Raw genomic sequence first — 21838 nt, forward strand, 5'->3', positions numbered from 1 at the left:
ATTTTTTTTTTAAATGATTTACTTTGTGCATTTTTATTATTAGAATTTCATTAACTCATGAACCTTATTTACACTAGCATGTAAAAGTTTGTGGTCAGTAATATTTCTTTCAATAGAACGTAATACTTTTAATCAGCTGCTGAAAATTCAGCTTTGCCATTACATTTTATCATTTGAATTTATAATATTTCATAATATTACCATTTTGCTGTATTTTTATATTTTTATTAAGTAAATTACGTCGAGTGACTTCTTTCAAAAACAAATTTTTACCGACCCCAAATTTTTGAAAGGTATAGTGTATAATATTTCAAATTAGAATTAAACCGGAGTAAATAGTGAAATTGTAAGTGATAATCCACGGTTGTCCACGGAGAAATTTGCGTCAGGTGGTTCTTTGCCTCCACTTCTTGCATTAAAATCATTTAATACACAGCTAGCCATGCATTATCCCGTTTATACCATGGACATTTGCCAGCATTGACAATTTAAAGCTGTAATTGATGTTTGAAGCGAAAAAAAATTATCTGGAAGGGTTAAAATGACGGTTATTTTCGTCAGCTAACCACTCGTTAGATCTAGCATTATAATCACACACAGAAAAAAAGTAGTGCGTTAAATGTATATGATTGAATTATAACATTTATTTGAACGAATTACCCTTTCGAGAGAGGGGGAAAGATAGAGGCTGTTAAGAAGAACACTTCCTGTCGCACTGTCATCTCTATCACAACATTCGATCTGCTACTTCACAAAATTTCAACAAATAGCACCAAATTTTATGGCATTACCAAATCCAGAAAAATTCAGACCTATTTTGATCACAACAGAAGCAAAATATGTAGCAGCCTGCCACAAATCAGTCAGACAGCATATACAACAAAGTCAGAAATATTCTTACATTTTAGGCCTGAATATGTACAGTTTTTTTTTTAAATTGTCAATCATTTTCTTGTTTATAAAGATATCATAATTTTCTTCATTTCTCATGTAATGGCCAATGCTTAGTGTTTCTATTTGCTCCAATAGCAAAAGAAAAACTCCACAATAGTGTTTTCACAACTTTCAAAAAGAGGAAAAAAATAGAGATTGAGAACAGCAGTCAAAAAATGTCAATTTTACCCTCACAGCAGCGTTAACTATTTTTTTTTTTTTAATTTGGTGCAAAGATAATGTAATACAAAGTAAACTGTTATATGTCTGCATACATTTAAAAAAAAACTAAAAACATTGCAGGATTTACATTAAAACTAATCATCAGTCTGTGAAAAGGGTGAGAGAGAGAGAGAGAGAGAGAGAGAGAGAGAGAGATGCGCGTGTGAATTACCTGTCTGTGCAGCGTCTCTCTACTAGCAATGAAGCTGTGAGTTTAATTACTTCAAAAACAGCAATGTTACAACCTCCTTTTAGAGTAATATAATGTACAGATTGAGTAGCGAAGTTAATTTATTAATAAAAGTCATGGGGCAGCATTGACAAGAAGCTTCTGTACTCTTGTTTCTGTGTGTGCAGCGCCATCTCCAATCTCTGGAGTGTGTGTGTGTGCTTCAATGAAAGCAGCACATTAATATAGGACAGTGATTAAACTGACTTGGAAGTACTGTTTTTCAAAGGCTCTGGGAAATTCCTGTGCCAATCAGAATTGAGTATTCAGGCAGACCATGGTACACTTATTTTTAATTATGAACCAAAATTATTGAATGCTGTAAATATTCTAATTAAAAATTAAAAATTTACCTTAGAAGCGATATAAGGAAAAATTGAGCTTCAAACAGCAAAGACGACAAAACGACTCAGTTTATATAGCTATCATGAGAGTTTTTGCAGTATTACCAAATCTAACTTTTTTTTTTGACATTCATTTAGAATCAGCCTTTTTCAAATAGGAAAACCAAGGAAATGAAACAAAGGTTTATTATAATTAATAAAAGAACAATTCCAGATTGCCAGCAAATCTCATCTCAACATAAATCATATAGGAATACTCAACAGGCAAATTCAAAGGTGCAAAAAGGCCTGGCTGAACCAAGCAATTAGGACGAGAGACATACAGAACACAAAAATATTTACAAAACGAACAAAAACAACAGTGCTTAATGGCAAGTAGTTATGACATTATAACAGGGATTCTCAAGTCAGTGCTTCTCAAACCTGTCCTCGGGAGGCCCACAACTGCACATTTTGGATGTCTCTCTCATCTAACACACCTGATTCAACTCACCAGCTCATTAGTAGAGACTTCAAGACTTGAATTGGGTATAAAGAAAGAGACATCCAAAATGTGCAGTATTTGGGGTCCACAAGTGTAGGTTTGAGAACACTGATCTAATTGAACGAATCACTCATCTTTTTTCATTATCTCTACCCGAACTATGCTAAGTATTTGTAACCGGTAACATAGAGATTGTCTCTTTTCCACTTCTGAGACGAACAAAAAAAAAACTTTTTCTTGCATATTTATTCATGTCGCACCAAAACGGACACTGACCGTGTTTCATGGTGCTTTATGAACAGTGTAGATGGAAACGACAGACTGACAGAATAGGATGAAGTTGAACATTATGTAAATTAGACATTCACATCAGCATTGCTGTTTTTTTTTTTTCCTACCCATTCATTGATATGTCAGTGTATAAGGTCAGCTGTGCCCTCAGGCTGAAGTAAAGCACGATCCAGTTGGTTATTGGCACAAGCTTAACCTCTTTTTTTTTTGCCAGGAGATCATTCATGGCTTCACTCAATTACTTTTACTAAAAGTAGTGTATTTGGTAAAAAAAAAAAAAAAATCAGGTTCACATCAAAGCTAAGACGCTGACCCATCTAATTAGAATTTGTAGTTTAAACGTAAGAATGACTGTGCTGTGCCTGCTACTGTTTGTGTATTTTGGTGCACATTCTGTTCCTTTTTTAGGTGACAGTACAACTGAAACAAAAGCACCTTGTTACATTCCTCCACTACAACAGAAAGAAAAGTCACTGGCATACGTTGCAAAAGCAACAGAGCATTTTGACCTGCAACAAAGGCTAAACATTGACCTTTAAAAGCAAATGAATCAGTTCGCTTCAATTAATCGTGTATACCAAGACACACCAGACCTAATCACATTATTCAAACTGCACTGATGTCCATGTCTGATGGCTTACTAAAAAGTTTATGCACATGGGAGAGTAACATTAAAAGCTGATAGGAGGGGCCTGAGAGACCCTTTCCCCAGCAGAAGAGGAAAAGCTTATAGGCAAACTACAGTGTTGATTTACAGTGCTGAAAAGGGTACAGAAGCGGATTTATTAGTAATGCAGTGTGTATCCATCCTCTATCTGTACCTCTGATGATTTCCTAAAGCCAAAGCTAAATTCATACTCACTCTTTAGCACTATTTGTTTCGCTGTCCAAGTTCCTTGGCAAATGGCATTCACCCTCCAGATACATTTCAGGTGACTTTGTTGTCCATTAAGACAAACAGACTTATTTTGTTCTTTTTCCAAGTGAAAACGGGAATTTAGATCCACGGAGTGACCTGTATGATTCATTATGAGAACAAGAGAACTGCGCAACACAACCTTTGGTTAGTATTGGCATGCCTGGAGTTTCTTTTGGCTTCACTTCTAGCATTCAGTAGACTCTTTTTCAACCATCTCGCAGCATCAAGGGGTTCTTCCTCACCCACCATGACCAATGAAATCCCAGGGTACGCACAAATACAGCACGGGCTAATGCTGAAAATGTAACAATTTTTGCATCCTTACAGTCAACATCATCTTAATATGGTGTATTTTTGCCATTGACTACATTTTTGGGAGCATTACCGAATAGTTCTTTCAATTAAGAACATCTTGTCGGTGTCCTCCATGACCTCACGTTCCTTGACAGTTCCTTCAGTTGGCATCTGAAAGTATCCCTTCACTCATATCTTTCAGTAAATCAATGAGAAATCAGTACCACAAAAAGCATGTCTGCTTCAATGCCGCTTTCAAGAGAAAACTTCTGAACCGAAAAGGAACAAAGAAAACCCAATGCAGGAAGAGTAATCAATGATGCAATTTTCTTCACCTCCCTACAATCGTTTCAAAGAAAAAGGCTTCCTTTGCCTTCCGAAATACTTTGTATGGTAGTGCCTTTGCGAAAAATAAAAGGGCAGCAGTTCAAGCTCATCACTTCTTTTTGTCCTTTTGCTTCTTGTCAGTCTTGTTGCTTTGTTCCGTGGTCATGTTACGAGGCATAAGGAGAACGCCGTCTGGGCCGTACTGCAGACAGTACTCGCTGGCTGAGTAGGGCCTGCCTTCCTCGTCCCGCAGCTGTGCAAACAGTTCCCGAGATAGGCTTTGAACCTTCTGCTTTGTCTGTCTGATGCACTTATCGTACTCCATCTTCTCCTTCAGCAGCTGAGCCTTTTCGCGTTGCAGGTCTTGCACACCCTGCTCGAGGTTAAGGATGGTGTCTAGCTTGCGTTTGCGGCAGTTCTGCGCTGCCATTTTGTTCTTTCCGCGACGGCGAATGTCGCGAATGAGAGCGAGCTGGTTCTCATTGAGATGGTGCTTGGCCAGAAGCTCGTTGAACTCCTCAACGGGGAGGTTGATGATCTTTTCATTGGAGAATGGGATGTCCATGGCCCTTGCCCTACGTTCATCACGGCTCGACTGCCTGTCAGCATAGTCTTGTGGTGGCTGGAGCTTTGTCTGCTGCATTTGCTTGTCTCTGCCTTTCTTGCTGCAGGATGCCGACAGCTGAGAGCGCTCAGAGTAGGAAGATGCCAGTGGTAGATTGTAGGTGTGGTTGTGATTGACACTTTCCAACTGCGGTAAGCCATGGAACTTAGATGGATCTTGGTAGCTCATGCGGCATAGCTTGCTATACTCTGGTTGGTAGCCTCCGACGGCTCCTTCCTCCGTTTCTGCTGCAGCTGTCTCCGAATCGGTGCTGTAGCCCACAGCTCCTTCCTCTGAGAATGTAGCAGAGGTGGATGAAGATGACGCAGCTGACGAGCAGGATGTCTCAGAGTTGCTAGGAGAGGCCGGGCTATGGCTGGAGTCCAGTGAAAGACCTGAGTCTGAATCAAGCTCATCCTCGAGTTGAGAAGCCTGGGCTTGGCTGAAGCCCTCTTCCATTGCAAGGTCTAGCAGGCTAATTTCATCCAGCATAGACTCCTCCAGCAGGCTGGAAAATGGATCTGGCAGTACCGGAGTGGTGGTTAGGTTGGTTGTACTATTTAGAGGGGGTGGAAGAAAGAGTCCGGTCAAGTTAGTAGCTCCAAATGTTGAATTGATGTTGGAGGAGTTGCTGGAAGAGACCCTGACTACGGTAGGCTGTTGTCCACCAGTGGAATCCAACTCAGGGTTGAAGAGTGTGGGAAAGTCCTGGCTGCAGCTGGGCAGCGAAGCCTGGTGAAGACTAACATCCTGGTTAATGAGAGTGGACCGAGGGAGTCCAAAACTTCCTATTGTGACTGATTCTGTGGTGCTGGCATTGTTATTATTGGGGTCATTATTCATGCTGACGTTTACTGCAGTATTGTTTACCTCCATGTCCTAAAAAAGAGGTAATAAATGTTAGATAGGGTTCTATTATTATTGTTGTTGTACTATCTGTTAATTTACTAAAGAGTACACTAAAATGCCCGATTAAAAAATTGAATACATACATTCACAAAACAATGCATTCACATATTCAAGACAAAGAAAACTTTATTACTTGTTACTCAAAGGATACACCACACAAGTCATTATATTGTTTTGTTTTTTACCTTTACCATAGAAAATCATTATAATCATTTTCCCTGACACATAAATTAAGACTTCATATATTTCCTCTATCGACTTGAATGTAACAAATGTACAAACCTGCAGTTCCATAATAGACATTATGTCCTGCCACTGCTGCTCCAGGTCTAGTGGTGTATCAGACTGCGGCAGAGGGCTTTGAAGGGTGATCCCTTGTGACGTTGAAGGAGCTTCCTCAGTTGAAGGTCTAAGCTGGGAGGTGGATCTTGTGGCCTGGAACTAAGAATAGTAGAAGACAACGTAAAATGACAATCAACAAAAAGTCATGTTTGTTTTAATATGTACATTAATATGAATTTTCACTACCTCTGGCTCTTCTCCAAATGGAAAGGTGGCCTCCAGAAGCCTCAGACATTCCTGCAGGGATAATGAAGTCTGAGCACCGAGACTGGTAAGCTAGTAAATACGACAAGAAAAAAAACATGTAATTACAAGGTTGACAAGAATTCACTTGCATCTACAACTGAGCTACCAGCCTTTTTGAATAATCTACAAGCATTAATAACCAAAACCTTGCTGTGCTCCTCACACCTTCCTGTAATCCTAGCATATTACAGCACATACCTCTTCAGGTATGCTCTCTCCTGTCTCTCCATCAACATGAGCTTGGCTCTGCACTGCTTGGAGATTAAGTCCATTTCTCCAGCTTTCATCTCTTCCACCTGTCTCCTCGTTCTCTTCATTAGGTTTATCAGCCTCACTCTCCTTCTGCCGATTGCTATAGTTAAATACTTCTCGGCCAGCACCAAGGTCAATATCCTGCTTCCAAAGGATGTCTATGAGGTCAATGTCCTAGAAATATATTTATTAAAAGGGAGGGTCATTAAAGGGCTAAGATTACAGAACATCATCAGATAATTACATTTAAAGGGTTAGTTCACCCAAAAATGAAAATTAAGTCATTAATTACTCACCCCCATGCTGTACCAACCCCGTAAGACCTTCGTTCATCTTCGGAACACAATTGAAGATATTTTTGATTAAATCTGAGAGGTGGATCACTGCTACATAGGCTGCCTAAGGGAATGAAACTTGACGGCCCAGAAAGTCATTGAAGAAAATGTTTAAATATTCCATGTGCCTACAGTGGCTCAACTATAAGTTTATCAAGCGACGAGACTACTTTTTTTCCGAGAAAAAAAACATAAATAACGACTTTATTCGACTATTCCTTTTCTTCCTTGTGGGCCTGAGACGAGAGTTCAAGAGATTTCCACGACGCATGTGCGAGAACTGAGAAGAGGACGTTCTTCTTCTAATACTTCTTGTTCAGTTCTCGCGCATGCGTCGTGGAAATCTCTTGGTCTCAGGCCTACAAGGAAGAAAAGGAATAGTCGAATAAAGTCGTTATTTATGTGGGTGTTTTTTCGGAAAAAAAGTATTCTCGTCGCTTGATAAACTTATAGTTGAGCCACTGTAGGCACATGGAATATTTAAACATGTTCTTTAATGACTTTCTGGGCCGTCAAGTTTCATTCCCTCAGGCAGCCTATGTAGCAGTGATCCACCTCTCAGATTTAATCAAAAATATCTTCATTTGTGTTCCGAAGATGAACGAAGGTCTTACGGGGTTGGTACAGCATGGGGGTGAGTAATTAATGACTTAATTTTCATTTCTGGGTGAACTAACCCTTTAATGAGGGATATGATGCAGATTACATCAGCTGAGCTCTAATTTTGTCTAACTGTTCCAAGCATATATTCATAAAAATATAATCAAGGAACCACTTCTCTCTCAAAAAATGAAATGCTACATATCCTGACAACCACAAGATTAGATGACCTCTATTTAAAGGATGAGTCTACTGAAATCTACTACTAATCTCTATTTTTAATTCAGTGCACTGTTTGTTCAACATGTCCAAGCAGTGGCATCAATAGAAAACATAGTGTTAACATTACTAATAGCTTAGAAACATACACAAACAGTTTTAAGAGATAGAAAGCCCTATCGATTAGACCACACCCTGTCCAGCCACTATTGTAAGGCTCATAATCTAGAGTAAGAATACTACTAGCTCACATATAACACTCTTAATACCACCCACTATACAATATACTTAATCTAATAGCATAACACTGATCTCTTTTTGAAGAAATCAAATACAAACCGACATCAATCTAATTAAAGTATGCTAAGCTAAAAACACAGCTACTGTACCTCTTTAGAGAGGTCGTCACTGCTCTCTCTCTCCCCTTGCTCCTGACTGTCCTCAGGGGCCACGGCTCCCAGGCTGTCCTCTCCGCTGAGGCTGTAAGTGGTCTCAGAAGCACTGCCAGCCCCTCTCATGGCCGAGGCTTCGGAGTTGTTCACGTCCTCCAGGCTGCCCCCATTGTCCAGGGCAATGCTGGGGCCTGACTGACTGGTTGCCGAAACCACAGTCTCAGGATCACGATGCACCAGCCAGGCACTCAGCTCGGTGCTGGGTACGCGCAGATGATCCAGGGAGCGCACCTGGTTCAGCAGCCGACGAGTAGCAAAAAAATGGTCCAGGTCCACACTTTTAGGATGGATGCCATAGCCGTCCAGGGTGTTACGGAGATTGTGGAACTGCGTCTGGGTGTAGGCCGAGCTGGGGCCCAGGATGATCTCACGGAGTGGGGGGAGCTGATTGTTAAAATAAGAGTCCAAGTCCACCCGTACCCCAATTAGACTCAGGAGGATAGTGAACTGAATTAGACCCTCTGTGAAGTACTTTTTCAAGTAAAGCATTTCTTTGCAAAGGAACAAAAAAGAAAAAACTCAAGAAGAAACTAAAAAGCAAAAACAAAAATTTACACACAAACAAATTAGGTTATGGTCAGCCTTGTATATGACAGGAAATCCTCTTTTTTTGGTCCTTGGTGTACGTTTTTTTTGCCCAAATGATATCCAGCTTATATATCTATAAGCATACACTTTTGAAAGTTTGACCAGCCTGAATAAAAAGAGAATGAACAATTAACCAAAATCATTCATTTTACTTTACAATTTAAAAAAATATGAGCAAATTATGCTTTTCAATATTGCATTTACAGCTTAATCAAAGTTGAAAGAACATTAAGATCACAATGAAATGCTTCCATCATAGCCTAGCATGATATACAAATCCACTTTTACTCTAATGTTAAGACACATCAGGATTTACAAAAGCTCATCAAAAATCACAACGAACTACTTGAAACACAACATAAATACAATTTTGACAGTGACAGTCAACTGCCTTACAATGAAACTTACTATAAAACATAAATGCATTAATGACCTCCCACCAAATACACCCACCTCAAAATCACACCCACATTTACAGCAATCCATCCATCCATCCATCCCTGTAACCCTCAAATAACTACTACGTAAAGAGATCTCGAATGATCGTCACTAATCTGAGCTTCGGCCAAATGTTATTCACTGCCTACTTTCATCTAACCATTCTAAATCCTCATCTAAAAATACTGTAGTTGTCCAAGCACTGTGAAGTATTGACCTCTTACACTTCCGCTATCAGAGCCCAGCAGCCCGTTAGCAACAAGTGGCGCAACAGCCTCTGATTGGCTTAAATGCCTGTCACTCATTTTCTCTCCACGCAACAGCCAATAAGGAGGCGGGCCCTGGCGGGGACATAGAATTACTAATAACAACTTTTATTAAATACCCAGTTCTGTCTTATGGTTAAATTTAACCGCTAAAAATAGTTCCTTCAGTTCAAGCTAAGCTGTCTTGTACATTTGCTGCAGCCACACTGACACACACTCCCACATTAGCAATTTCGAAAGCTATAGCTAACTTAGCCCGCTAGCATAGCATCAAAATAGTCCTTTTTCATACTTACTCAAGAAGAGTTTACTGACAAATGACTCAAAATGTCTCCACGTGCACACACAGCCCACTGTCATCAAACACTTCTAACTAACTACGAACTTATTCCCTCAGATATTGTATTTGGTTGTCACTCCCCTCTCGCTTTGAATGGCCCACCATGACTTGCAGAATTTCCTCTTGCCGACAACTTGGCTGAAACTGAGGCGCTGAAACATGCTGCCACTGCGCACGCGTAGAATATTCTAGTGCACATACGGGATGAGATCATTTATCAAAATTCCCCGTTGTATACAAAACCAATAATAAATATATATATATATATTTGTGTGTAACATAATTTAAAATTTGTAGCTGGTAATTTAACTAATATTATTTACCCTGCCTTTGTTTTTCTTCCTTTTTTTTTGATGAACTCAGAACCGTGGGAATACAAATTTTGTAATATTTGCAATATTCTAAAGTGATACCCTACCCCAAACCACAAAATTATTGACAATCACAAAAACACTGCAAATGTGAATGTCACAAGAATTATTATTATACTGCCATTATATAAATATCCTATTATAGGCTTTTCTTCAGCATTTTAACATTAAAACTATTATGAAGCACACAAATCAGCAACCAGATAAAAAGTAACTTGTAAAAAACATGACATTGTAATAAACATTATAATCAATAAACTGTATTAAATGAAAACACTTTAAACACAACTTGACTCAAAATAATTTACAATAAAAAAATGTATTGACTTTTAGCCATTGGATGGCGCTCATTGAACGTGTTAGACGGGCCTGAACTTGTTTGACAGGCCATTGGTCAGACCGAATAAATTCCTCCATATCGTAACATTCTTTTTTGCTTGAAGAATTTTAAAAATACAGCTATTTTGTTCTTCAATAGATGTGTCAAATGCTTGCGTCAGTCAGCCTTGAGAGGCAGTGGGAAAGAGAATGGAATGGCCTAGTTTCTCTCTCTCTCTCTGAGATAAAATAAAAAAAAATGATATTTATGCAACAACAAAAAACTTGTTTTTCTTAAACTGTCACCAGCCCGCTAGCGGGATATCTAAATTTAATTCGCTATATTACTATTAAATCCTAATCTAATTATGACAAACTATTTATCGTTGGTAAGGTCTAAGACTCCTTAATAGATATTTTAGCGCTGTTTTTTTCCTCAAAAAATCGACGTCATTACAGGAGTTTCTGACCTTTGTCACAAAAAGTCGACGCACACACTTTTGATAATTGAAACTTTAGTTTTTGATGCTAAAAGTTCATAATAAAACATAATCTAGTATTTGTCCATAAAAAAGATAAAATTTTATTTTAAAAAGTAGGAAGAAGTCCTCTAAAAAGTATTATATATAACTGGCGCGGATTAATGCACAGGCTTACATAGGCTGCAGCCTAGGATTGGCCAGACATTTTTTTTTTACTTTAGCGCGAACCTATCCGCGATCGCTCTCCGTGGACGTGAATTGGTTATCCAATCAGCTGCTGCTGGTCAAATCATGTCAATCATTTTCATTTACGTCACTGCTATTCCTGGACGGCATAGTGGTAGAATGGCTGAAAGAAAGCTTGAAAGTGGAGCACAAAAACGTAAATTACTAAAGTTAAGAGAACAACGGGACCAAGATATATTGAAAAAAATCCTAAATTGACTGCATATTTCAAAGCTGCTGTGCTGAATCTTCATCCAGTCGAAGACAAGATCCACCTGAACGGAGTTAACGTTAGCTGAAACGCCTGCAGCTAGCTCATAATGTTATCGGTAAAATTTCAGGGAATTTGGGGAGTTATTCCACAATGCAGTGTTTCCTCTATGTTTATTTTATTGTGTCGGTGCGCAATGGCAAAATTTCTTCCGCCTCGCTTTTTATTTTTGTCAAAATGTTCGCTTTCTTCCGAGTCGACTATTAAACGAACAGCTCGCGGGACGATTCGGGTGCTAGGCGTCTTCAGGGCTATCATCCACTCGCGAGGCAGAGGCGCTGGCGCCCTCCCTGCAACGGCGATTCGGGTTCGCGCTTGAAAACGTTACTGCGTCCGCGGGAGATGGCTTTAAAAAACGCAGACACCAAAATCAAGAAATAAATAACTATGGCTAACATTACAAGAAACATCAGGGCTCGAAATTAACATCAATGCTCGAAATCAAAGCCATTTTGGTCGCATATGCTCCTGAAATATAATCTGTGCGACCTAAAAATATATTTGGGTGCTGACTACTACGCGAAATTTAAAAGGCTGATTTGACGTTTACTTGACTGACAGGACAGCTGTTTCGGTGGTTGCCTAGCAACATAAAAAACGCAGCGCACTGCTCGTTCTGTGTTATCGAACCTGAACAACGCGTGTGATCGTCTCCATAAGAAGATGAAACGAACGCTGACAGATTTCTTTTGTAAGCCGTCACCTAAAGAGGTGGAACACGCCCAATGCCAATGGTGAGAATTTTTTTTAATTATTTTTTTAATTATTAATATTAATACTTGGCTTATTTAGTTTTATATAGCAATGATTAATATCATCAACTGCTGGCTAAACTATCCATAATCTGCTGGAACATTTATGGATGTACAAGACCAAAACAAACCAATTATGTTATGCTATTCTTTCCACTTACACCTCTGTTTTGGTTGTACTGCCAGTGTTTCTTGATCATAATTAAACGGTTGATTCTAAGCACTGGGCGTTGTTTGTATTTGTGGTTTGTTTGTAATGTTCAATTTTTCATTTTAGCTACGTGGTGTGGTGGTAATTGTCTTACTGTTGTGGTCCACCACTTAAAGGAATGTAAAGAAAACACTGTAGCACGGTACAACGAGCACACCCGGGCCCTTAAAGGGTTAGTTCGCCCATTTAAGACATGAAGTTGTATGCAATCATTACCAGCACTATAGTGTATACACACTGACCCACTCTGTTGTCACCCCCCTGGTCCGAGTTCTGACCGCTGGAAGTTTTTGAATGAAGTAATCCCGGCAATGTCAACAGTGTCTTTAAGAGAGCAGCCAGAAAAATGGAGCGCAACTGGAAGAAAACAAAACTAGAGGTATTTCGGATTTCATTGAAGGAGAGCTCGATTGCTTACAGAGAGGCTTTAAAAGCTGCTAGATCTGCTTATTTTTCAACCCTATTAAAAGAAAATAAACATAATCCTAGATATTCATTTGAAAAAGTGGCTACACTAACGAAAAAGAAAGCTTCAAGCCCAGAGTTTCCAAGAAACACAGCAGTAATGACTTTATGAACTTCTTCACTTATAAGATTGATAATATTAGGGACAAAATTATAACTATGCAACCGTCTACTACAGCATCACATCAGGTAGTGCATTATAGTCTCCCTGAGGTAAAATTTGATTCATTTGTTGCCATAGGAGAGGAAGAATTTTGCAAACTCGTTAATTCATCTAAATCGACAACATGTTAGACCCTATACCGACTAAACTACTGAAAGAGATGCTTCCAGAAGTCATAGATCCTCTTCTTAACATCATTAATTCGTCTTTGTCCCTAGGATACGTACCAAAAACCTTTAAGCTGGCTATGATTAAACCGCTTGTTAAAAAAACGCAACTTGATCCTACAGAATTAGTCAATTACAGGCCGATCTCAAATCTACCTTTTCTGTCAAAGATACTAGAAAATGCAGTATCCTCACAACTGTGTTCCTTTCTTGAAGGAAATGATATCTGCGAGGATTTCCAGTCAGGATTTAGACTGCACCATAGCACTGAGACAGCTCTCATTAGAGTCACAAATGATTTGCTCTTATCATCCGATCGTGGTTGTATCTCTCTATTACTGTTACTTGATCTTAGTGCTGCATTTGACACCATTGACCACAACATTCTCTTAAATAGACTAGAAAACTATGTTGGCATTAGTGGAACTGCATTAGCATGGTTTAAATCATATTTATGTGACCGCCATCAGTTTGTAGTAGTAAATGAAGAGATGTCTTATCGATCACAAGTTCAGTATGGCGTACCACAAGGCTCAGTACTAGGACCGCTGCTGTTCACTCTGTACATGCTACCGTTAGGAGATATCATTAGGAAACAAGGAATTAGCTTTCACTGTTATGCTGATGATACTGCTGAAAATTATCGGAATGCATAGTTGATATCAAAAATTGGATGACTAGTAATTTACTACTAAATTCTGAAAAAACAGAGATTCTAATTATTGGACAAAAAACTTCCACACGTAATAACCTAGAATACCGTCTAACACTTGATGGCTGCTCTTAAGTCTTCGTCGTCAGTTAGGAACCTGGGTGTGCTCTTATGTATGAACAGTAATATATTAATTTATGACAAGAGTGCTTTGTCTGTCAGCATTCTCTTTGACCTAGCATTCACATAACACTCAATAGACTTCTATAATTAAATATTAGGCTGCTTAGATTAGGTCAGCCGGAACTGGAACAATTCCCTTAAATCCTGATGTACTCGTTACATCATAAGAAGAATGGGATCTACGCTAATTTTAGTGTCTTTGTTTATCCCGAGGTTTTCCCGCAGCCTGCCGGATCCAGGCCGTCTCCAGATCTGACGAAGGACTTTCGCTGGACCTGATGACAATGCAGTGCTGAAGTGCCAACTAGCCTCTCCCTATGGAGGATCCCTATACCACTCTACAGATAAAGCGTTGTGGAATTTTTCGGTTCGTGTACCTACCCAAAGTGATAAGATAAAATAAAATTCTGCATCAAAATTTATAGACAAGTAGTTTGTTTAGGCATGGTTTGTAAGGAATTACAAACCTGCGCACATATATTCAAACGCACAAAACTATAGAATCAATTCTTAATCCACATGTGAACGCCATCAGCGTCTATCACAGGTTCACGTTTAAAGTCTGTTTAGAGAGAACGGTGTCGTCTTAGCGGCCCCTAATTTAATAACAAATGATCATTTAGACGGAAGTGAATCAATCAAAACTAACTTTAGCTGGAAAAAACATTTTTCAAGAACCACTATAAAACCAAACCAATCTCTGTTACCTTAAATTATATGTTTATCTCTGTAAAGCTGCTTTGAAACAATCTACATTGTTAAAAGTAAATGAGGATGACTTGACTTGACTAGTGTTAGCTGTCTCAATGTGTGTGTATGCCAGTTCACCGTAGTTGCGTATGGACCATATATGGCACTAAATAAATTTTTAGTGGGGGGAGCCTCACACAAAGAGCAGCCTAGGGGCCCCTGACAACCTTAATCCAAAGTGTGTGTGTATATATATATATATATAATTTTTTTATTATTATTATATCACATATTTTAGTAGTTATCATAAATTAGGTATCATTTGAAAGCTTACGAACTCAGAATTCATCCTGTGTAAACCGTTTTGAAATTGGAAGCTGCGTTATCATATAAACGGTATTTTTTTATTAGGCCCCTCCCCTTTTGGGCATAAGCTTTCATAATTTATTATCAAAACCTTTTCTAAACTTGACAAAACACATTGTCAGAAAGGTCTGAGTCTCAAGGTTCCATATTTAGTGATAGAAGTGATATTTGGATAGAAATTTATTAATTTGTTATGGCAGAATGCATACAATTAAATTCAATGGAATTCAATGGCACCCAGTGGCTATTTTTGGTATAACGCCTAAACAAAATCTCATGGGAACCTACATTTTTGTGATATCAACTTTAAATTTGGAACACAACTTGGTTAGATATATAGCTTTCATTTTATAGTAATTTTATAGTAAAAAAATATTTTGTAAAATATTTGATGCTTTCACTTCAGTAATAATCTGCTGATTGTTTTCTTTTAAACAAGACCAAACTTAGGTCTATATTCCAAAGCATTCTTGAATTACAACCATTTAAGTGTGTATAGTGCATTTTAATGTCAATTATCACAAGGGGAGGGGGGGTGACAGCTATGGGGTTAAAAACTCAGCTTTTTTGGGCACATTAGTTTTTATTTTACACTGTGGTTTCTTGAAAGGGCACACTAAATACTTACATTTTAAGTTTGACCATAGTTGATTGCCTTATTTAAAAAAAAAAATACAGAACTAGTCAGGAGTTGCAGAAGAAAGCATTACAATTGATTACTAAAGAAAAAAAATATTGGAAATGTCATTTGGAGACTGTAAGACGTCAAGCTCTCATTTGGTTACCACTGGATCAGACAGACAATATTTCAAATAATGTCTTTGTTCTAGGAAACACTATTGATACTTGGAAATTACTCAGTGAGACTGCATTGATCTAAATAGTGTTACTGTTTCTTCCATCACCTTATCAATCAATCAATCTATACGCATTTATTTCAGGCTTAAGACTCTCTGAGACTTTGAAAACTCATTTTGGGAAAATGTGAATGTAGGTTACTAATAAATACAAAATACAGAAAGCTCTAATTGAACATGTAATTGATACTCTAAACCAGGGGTGTCCAAACTCAGTCCTGGAGGGCCACTGTCCTGCAGAGTTTAGCTCTAGCCAGACTCAACACACCTGCCTGGAAGTTTCTAGCCGATAAGACCTTGATTAGCTGGTGGTCCAGGTGTGTTTAACTGGGGTTGGAGCTAAACTCTGCAGGACAGTGGCCCTCCAGGACTGAGTTTGAACATCCCTGCTCTAAACTAAGAGCATTAATACTCTAAAATCATGATCAGAAACAAGTTTGTTCCTGAAATTAATGTAGCGGACTTCGTCCCACATCACAAAGAAATCCCTCGACATCACTGGCTTCGATGGACCACGTCTGCAGTTTATTGACAGAGGACAGACAATCAACACAAGCCTTCAGGGTTCACTCTCTTTCAGCTGATTCTCTCCAGTCACAGGCTGTTCTGAGAGAGAGCATTTTATACAATAAACTCTTGTATTACAACAATCAATTTCTTTCTGCGTCTCATTTATGAAAATTCACATTCACACAAATTAAAGAAATAAAATTCCATCAAAATAACATTTTTACCTTAATATTATAGCAAGTATGTCTCAATTTGTTAGATCGTATAGTGTTTTTCCTTTTCTTGTTGTTGTTAAACATACTGCACTCGGCGGCAACATAAAACAAACAAGTGCGTTTATAAAACTCTGAAAATACATTGAACTGTTGGTAGAAAAATGCATATATAAACTTGTTCTCGTTTTATGACACTTCTATAATATGTCAACTTGAAACTTCACTTAATACAGCATATTTTCGCTCTTAATTGAAAAGCACTGCAAAGACATGACTCTCTCCAGTCACAGGCTGTTCTGAGAGAGAGCAGGCGCGACCGGCCCATTTCCAATGACGTCACTCACAGAACAACCTCAAAGTATTAATTATGAACAATCCCAATTTTTCTTAAACCGTGGAGTGAAACAGGGATGTCTGGTATCTCCCTATCTTTTTTCAATTGCGACACAATTTCTTAGTTCGCACATCAAAGCAAGCCATCTAAAAGGCATCAGCATTGGCAATAGAGATAATTATTAATCAGTTAGCGGATGATATCTGTTCTTAGAAGACTCTATGCAATACCAGGAGCCTTATGATGTACTCTTCATCTCTTTTCTAAAGCCTCGTGCCTACATCTTAATCTTAATAAATGTTAATTACTTCTGATAAAAAAACATATGATCTCTTCAATTGGTGGTATTGCAGTTAAAAACTGTTTTACATATTTGGGTATACAAATAACCATAACTCTCGATGCTCTGCTAATTTGGACCCAGTTATTATAAAAACAACGAAACACCTAAACTGCTGGCTGCAGAGAGACCTTTCTTTGAAAGGCAGAGGTTTGCTTGTTTAAGTTGAGGGTCTGTCTCGCCTGACTTATGCTCAGTCACTGTACAATGATGAGCATACTTGTAAAATTATCGATGGAATCTTAGTTACATTTTTATGGAAAAACAAATCCCATTATTTAATGGGAGTGACTTCCCATTATTTAATGGGAAGTCAGTGATACTAAATTCTCAACAAAAGGGTGGCTTAAACTTCATTGATTTTAGTTCACTAAATAACACAATTAAAATGGGCTCAATCGATTCATTAAAAACCTCCTCTATTTGGAATATTTTCCCTCAGCTTGCCTCGCAACTTGGTGGTGCAAAGTTTGCTCTAATGTGTAATTATGATATTTATAAACTCCCTATCAAACCATCTAACTTTCACCAACAAGTTATTTTGGCATGGAACCTCATTTACAAGCATAACTTTTCTCCTCATCGGTGTTACATATGGAATAATATCTTATTTAAGAATAAGTCTTTGTTCTATCACTGGTTTAGTAATGAGATTTTTTTTTTAGGTATGCAGTGTTTCTTTCAGAATATAATATACAGGTAACTCCCAAAGAGTTTTCCACAGTTATGGATGCTATTCCGTCTGGCATACTCATGCTTTTCAAAAATAATACTCTCTTTGGGTTCATTATCTTTTCCTGAACCTATCAATACTAATTGGTGAGATGCTTCACTGAAAAAAAAGGAAGAAATTATAAAGTAAGAGTTCTATTCCTTGTGAACATTATTTCTGCCCTCCTGCATTGGAATGGACTTTTTGATCATTTAAATTGGAAATATATATATGGACATACAACAAAAAAGTAAAATAAATATCTTTTAAATTAATTCATAATATTTACCCAGTCAAAAATTTCCTTAGAAAAAGATCTGATTTTGACACTTATTGCTCTTTTCTGTCAGAATGACACTGAAACTCTTCTTCACTTGTTTTGGTCATGCAGTTATACTTGGCAACTTTGGAAAGATGTTAGTGGGTTCATCTCAAGCAATATCTTGCAAAATTTCTCTATGAATCCCAAAACTGTTATTTATTTATTTTTTTTACCAAATTCCAATGCCTGCTTTATAATAAATAATTATTTTCCTATGTAGATTTTATATTCACAAATGTAAGTTTTCAAATTGTAAAACAATTTTTTTGGTATTCTTATATGAAATAAAACACTTGATTACAATTGAATCCCTCTCTTAACCCAAATGCACTCAGAACATGTGAAATTTGCAAGACTACAAACTTTTTACCTTAATAAATGTTTAGATTTCTTTTCATTTAAGTAATGCCCCCCCCCCCCCCCCAATTATTGTTGTGTTCTTATTCTGTTGTTTCACACTGTAAACTGAATGTTCAAATAAAGCATAAAACATTTAATACAAAAAATTATAACCAAAATACATATTTCCCCTGTCTTGCATAACAAAATAAAGATTATATTGATGATGTAAGTAATTGTTTGAAATTCTATTTAACCAATTTAATAATTAAACAAATAAAAGGTTGCTGGAACAGTTACCAGGAAAACTCCAAACACTACATTAATACAGCTTAAAGGCTTTTGTGAGGGAATTTCAAGGTTACAGGATGAGCTATTGTGGGAACCTCCCTTAGCAAATCACATATACCCTGTATGTGTAACATATGTATGTGTATGTGTAACATTGAAAACTTTAAAAAGTTTCTCACTATATGTATTTTATCTTTATGAGGCAACGCTTATTCTCATTGGATGATTATTACAATGCATGCTATTTTCGAGCTGGACATAAACTATGAAGAAGCTTGAACTTAATTGTCTGTTCATCCTTTCTCACAGTTGACTGACACGACTGAGTATAGCCATCTGACGGCACTGAGAAATAAAGAATTAAAATATCCTATAAAAAGAGCAAGAATCTTAGTCATTTTAATGTATTTTATTTAAGATATGAAAGTGGTGGCTAAGTTACCACATCTTTTGTTATTTGGAGGGAAACTATAATATTTGGTCGATTTTTTATTTATTTAAAGCTACAATTTGTCAATTTCACAAACAGTCTTAACTAATCTTCCTCACATTAAGAAGCAAAGTAATACTAGATATAGCTGCAAGCAGCCATTACCGGGGCCAAGCGCAAGAAGTGGCAACAGAGGCCATCATGTGTGGGAGTGACAGACCAACTGCAGTAAGGAGCAATTAAAGACATTTTAAGAGAATTTGGGGAAAATGGCTGAAAAATCATATATAAAGTAACTTATAAGATGATTTAATGGTTTATCACTTTCAACAAACAGGTGGCGCAGTTCCGAAATCGATGTGATGTGGTCAGAGTGAGGTGACAATGACACATACAAAGTTGGGTTTCAAAATGTCAAGGCATTGCAGAGATAAAGTCTTAATAGTCATTTTGGCAGCATGCCTCATCTTGGATGCTGCGGTATACTACAACGGTTTCGTCTTTCAACACGAAATCCATAACTTTTAGTCGGCACGGTCTGGAGAAGATACGATTCGATTTTAGTGAAAATCGGACAAACGCTCTAGGAGGAGTTCGAAAAAGTAGGTATACAATGAAAATCAAGATGGCGGACAGGAAGTTTGGCTGACTTTGGCAAAATTGGTATCTTTGTTTTCAGCATAACCCAAGGAATCAATTAAGACCAGAGTCATTACAATAGGCATATTCATTCAAATTTTATTAGCATTTTTGTATATTTAATTATAACTTTTGACCAACAGGTGGCACTGTCTCAAAATCTTTTGAGTACCTTCAAGAGATGGTGCTGGTTGCAAATTCTGAGTTTCATAATGTTACAGCAATGCATTTGTTAAGTATAGCATTTTACATCACAAAACTGTATTGAAGTCAATGGGAATGTCATGTTTTGTTCTATTATAGCGCCACCAAGAGGCAAAATCTCACATTTTTTTCCTGTGTCCTCGGAATGAGCCCATAAATGTGTGTGCCAAATTTGGTGAAAATATCTCAATTCGCTTCGGAGTTATAGACATTTATATGAAAAAACACGTCAAAAAATGACTGACACATGACTTTGATTGAATTTTACTACCCCTTACTATCAATATTTGGGCTTTAATATTTATTTAACGAGCTATGGTTGCAAACTTCTGACGGTGGTTTCGTCACGATAGGACTAACGGTTTCGAAGATATCGGCAAATGTTTTTAAGCGCTAAATCACAACGCTACACAAACCATAAGGCAAGACCTAGCATGTTTGGTATTTGTGGACTCGGCAAGGATTCAGGAGCCCAACGAGATGACTCCCGTGAAAATAAGTCAACCACACCCAGAGTTATAAGCATTTGAAAAATAAATTTTACCACTAGGTGGCGCTGTTTCGAAACTTCTCAGGCTCCTTCAGGGCATCGTACTGATGACCCATACCGAGTTTCGTAACAATTCGTTCATGCGTTCAGAAAATACAGCATTTTAGCACATAATTCAAAATGGCCGACAGCCAAAATGGCCGATCTGGGAAAATCGGATATCAGTCGACTTGTCGTGACGCCCTGAATCAAAGAGTATAGAAGAACAAGAGGCGAAACTCAATAGAACGTTCCATTGCAACAAACGCGCCCAGCAGCAGCGCTGCGCTTCCGCCATTTTGGGGTGAAAGCTCCTCAGCAGTCCACTAGTGTTGATGTGTCGTTCGCGAACGAGCCGCTCTAAAAGCCGATTCTTTGAAAAGAGCCGGACTTCCCATCACTATCCACTAGCTTTTTGCTGTCGCTATTTTAATATCAGCTGCTTTGTAATTTTTTTTTTAAAGTAGCCTACATTAAAGATCAAATCCAAACTGAATGATGACAACACAGAATAACGTACAATCACTAGACTAGTGATCATCAAATCCCTTTTAACAGTTTATTTCACAGACTTAGACAACTTTTCTACTTTTTTTTCCCACAAAACCTTTAGTTGGCCTATTCGCATTACAAACACTGAATTAATGCCAACATATAACAGTAAGTAAAGGACATGCTATATCAGATAATTGGGTATGTTGGACAATATATAACAGCAATAGAATAGCTTTACAGAGTCAACTGTTTTTTTTTTTGCAGTAGCTACTATCTTATATTAATGACCGTTAAAGCAAGACTATATTGATTATAAAAACACAGCCACTGTCCATCATGTTCTATAAGATCATCGTGTTTGTAGCATGATCCAGGGGATTACCCATACAGAAATGTAATATATGTCAATATTAAGTAAATTACATATATAGCCTAATGTCAGTGCCCATGTATGTCTGCTGCCTATATGAGAATATATGCAAAATTCATATAAAACACATAGATATATATGAAACAATTTAGCAAAAATGTCCGCAAATATAAGCAGATATATGGTATCATATATACAGTAGATTAACTCAAATATTTTCTTCACATGTTTGGACACATAAATGTTCATATATGTTGCAGGCATAGGCTATATTGTGTTCTCAGATAAGTCAAATATATGT

General features: G+C 37.6%; 1 protein-coding gene across 7 annotated transcripts; it reads right to left on the reverse strand.

Moving 5' to 3' along the window:
- Window positions 1-1896: 1896 nt before the first annotated feature.
- Window positions 1897-9819, reverse strand: nfe2l1b (nfe2 like bZIP transcription factor 1b). 7 transcript variants are annotated; one of them, XR_013194420.1, is made up of 7 exons: window positions 9591-9819; window positions 7940-8696; window positions 6343-6570; window positions 6085-6174; window positions 5839-5997; window positions 2302-5526; window positions 1897-2198 (listed from the first exon to the last, which is right to left on the reverse strand). XR_013194420.1 is itself a non-coding variant. In XM_077200703.1 (7 exons), the coding sequence occupies exons 3-7, from the start codon at window positions 8489-8491 to the stop codon at window positions 4153-4155; spliced, it is 2403 nt and encodes an 800-aa protein (XP_077056818.1). In that variant the 5' UTR covers window positions 8492-8532; window positions 8629-8696; window positions 9591-9788; the 3' UTR covers window positions 1897-4152. The 7 variants fall into 7 exon arrangements, 5 of the variants coding, with proteins under 5 accessions (XP_077056818.1, XP_077056819.1, XP_077056816.1 ...); XR_013194421.1 differs by lacking the exon at window positions 6343-6570 and having other exon boundaries at window positions 7940-8532; window positions 8629-8696; window positions 9591-9785; XM_077200703.1 differs by having other exon boundaries at window positions 1897-5526; window positions 7940-8532; window positions 8629-8696; window positions 9591-9788.
- Between the last annotated feature and the right edge of the window lie 12019 nt (window positions 9820-21838).

Source organism: Siphateles boraxobius, unplaced genomic scaffold (assembly GCF_051911475.1).
Source record: "Siphateles boraxobius isolate OS27281-9 unplaced genomic scaffold, OSU_SipBor_1 46, whole genome shotgun sequence".
In the NCBI taxonomy this organism is placed as follows: domain Eukaryota; kingdom Metazoa; phylum Chordata; class Actinopteri; order Cypriniformes; family Leuciscidae; genus Siphateles; species Siphateles boraxobius.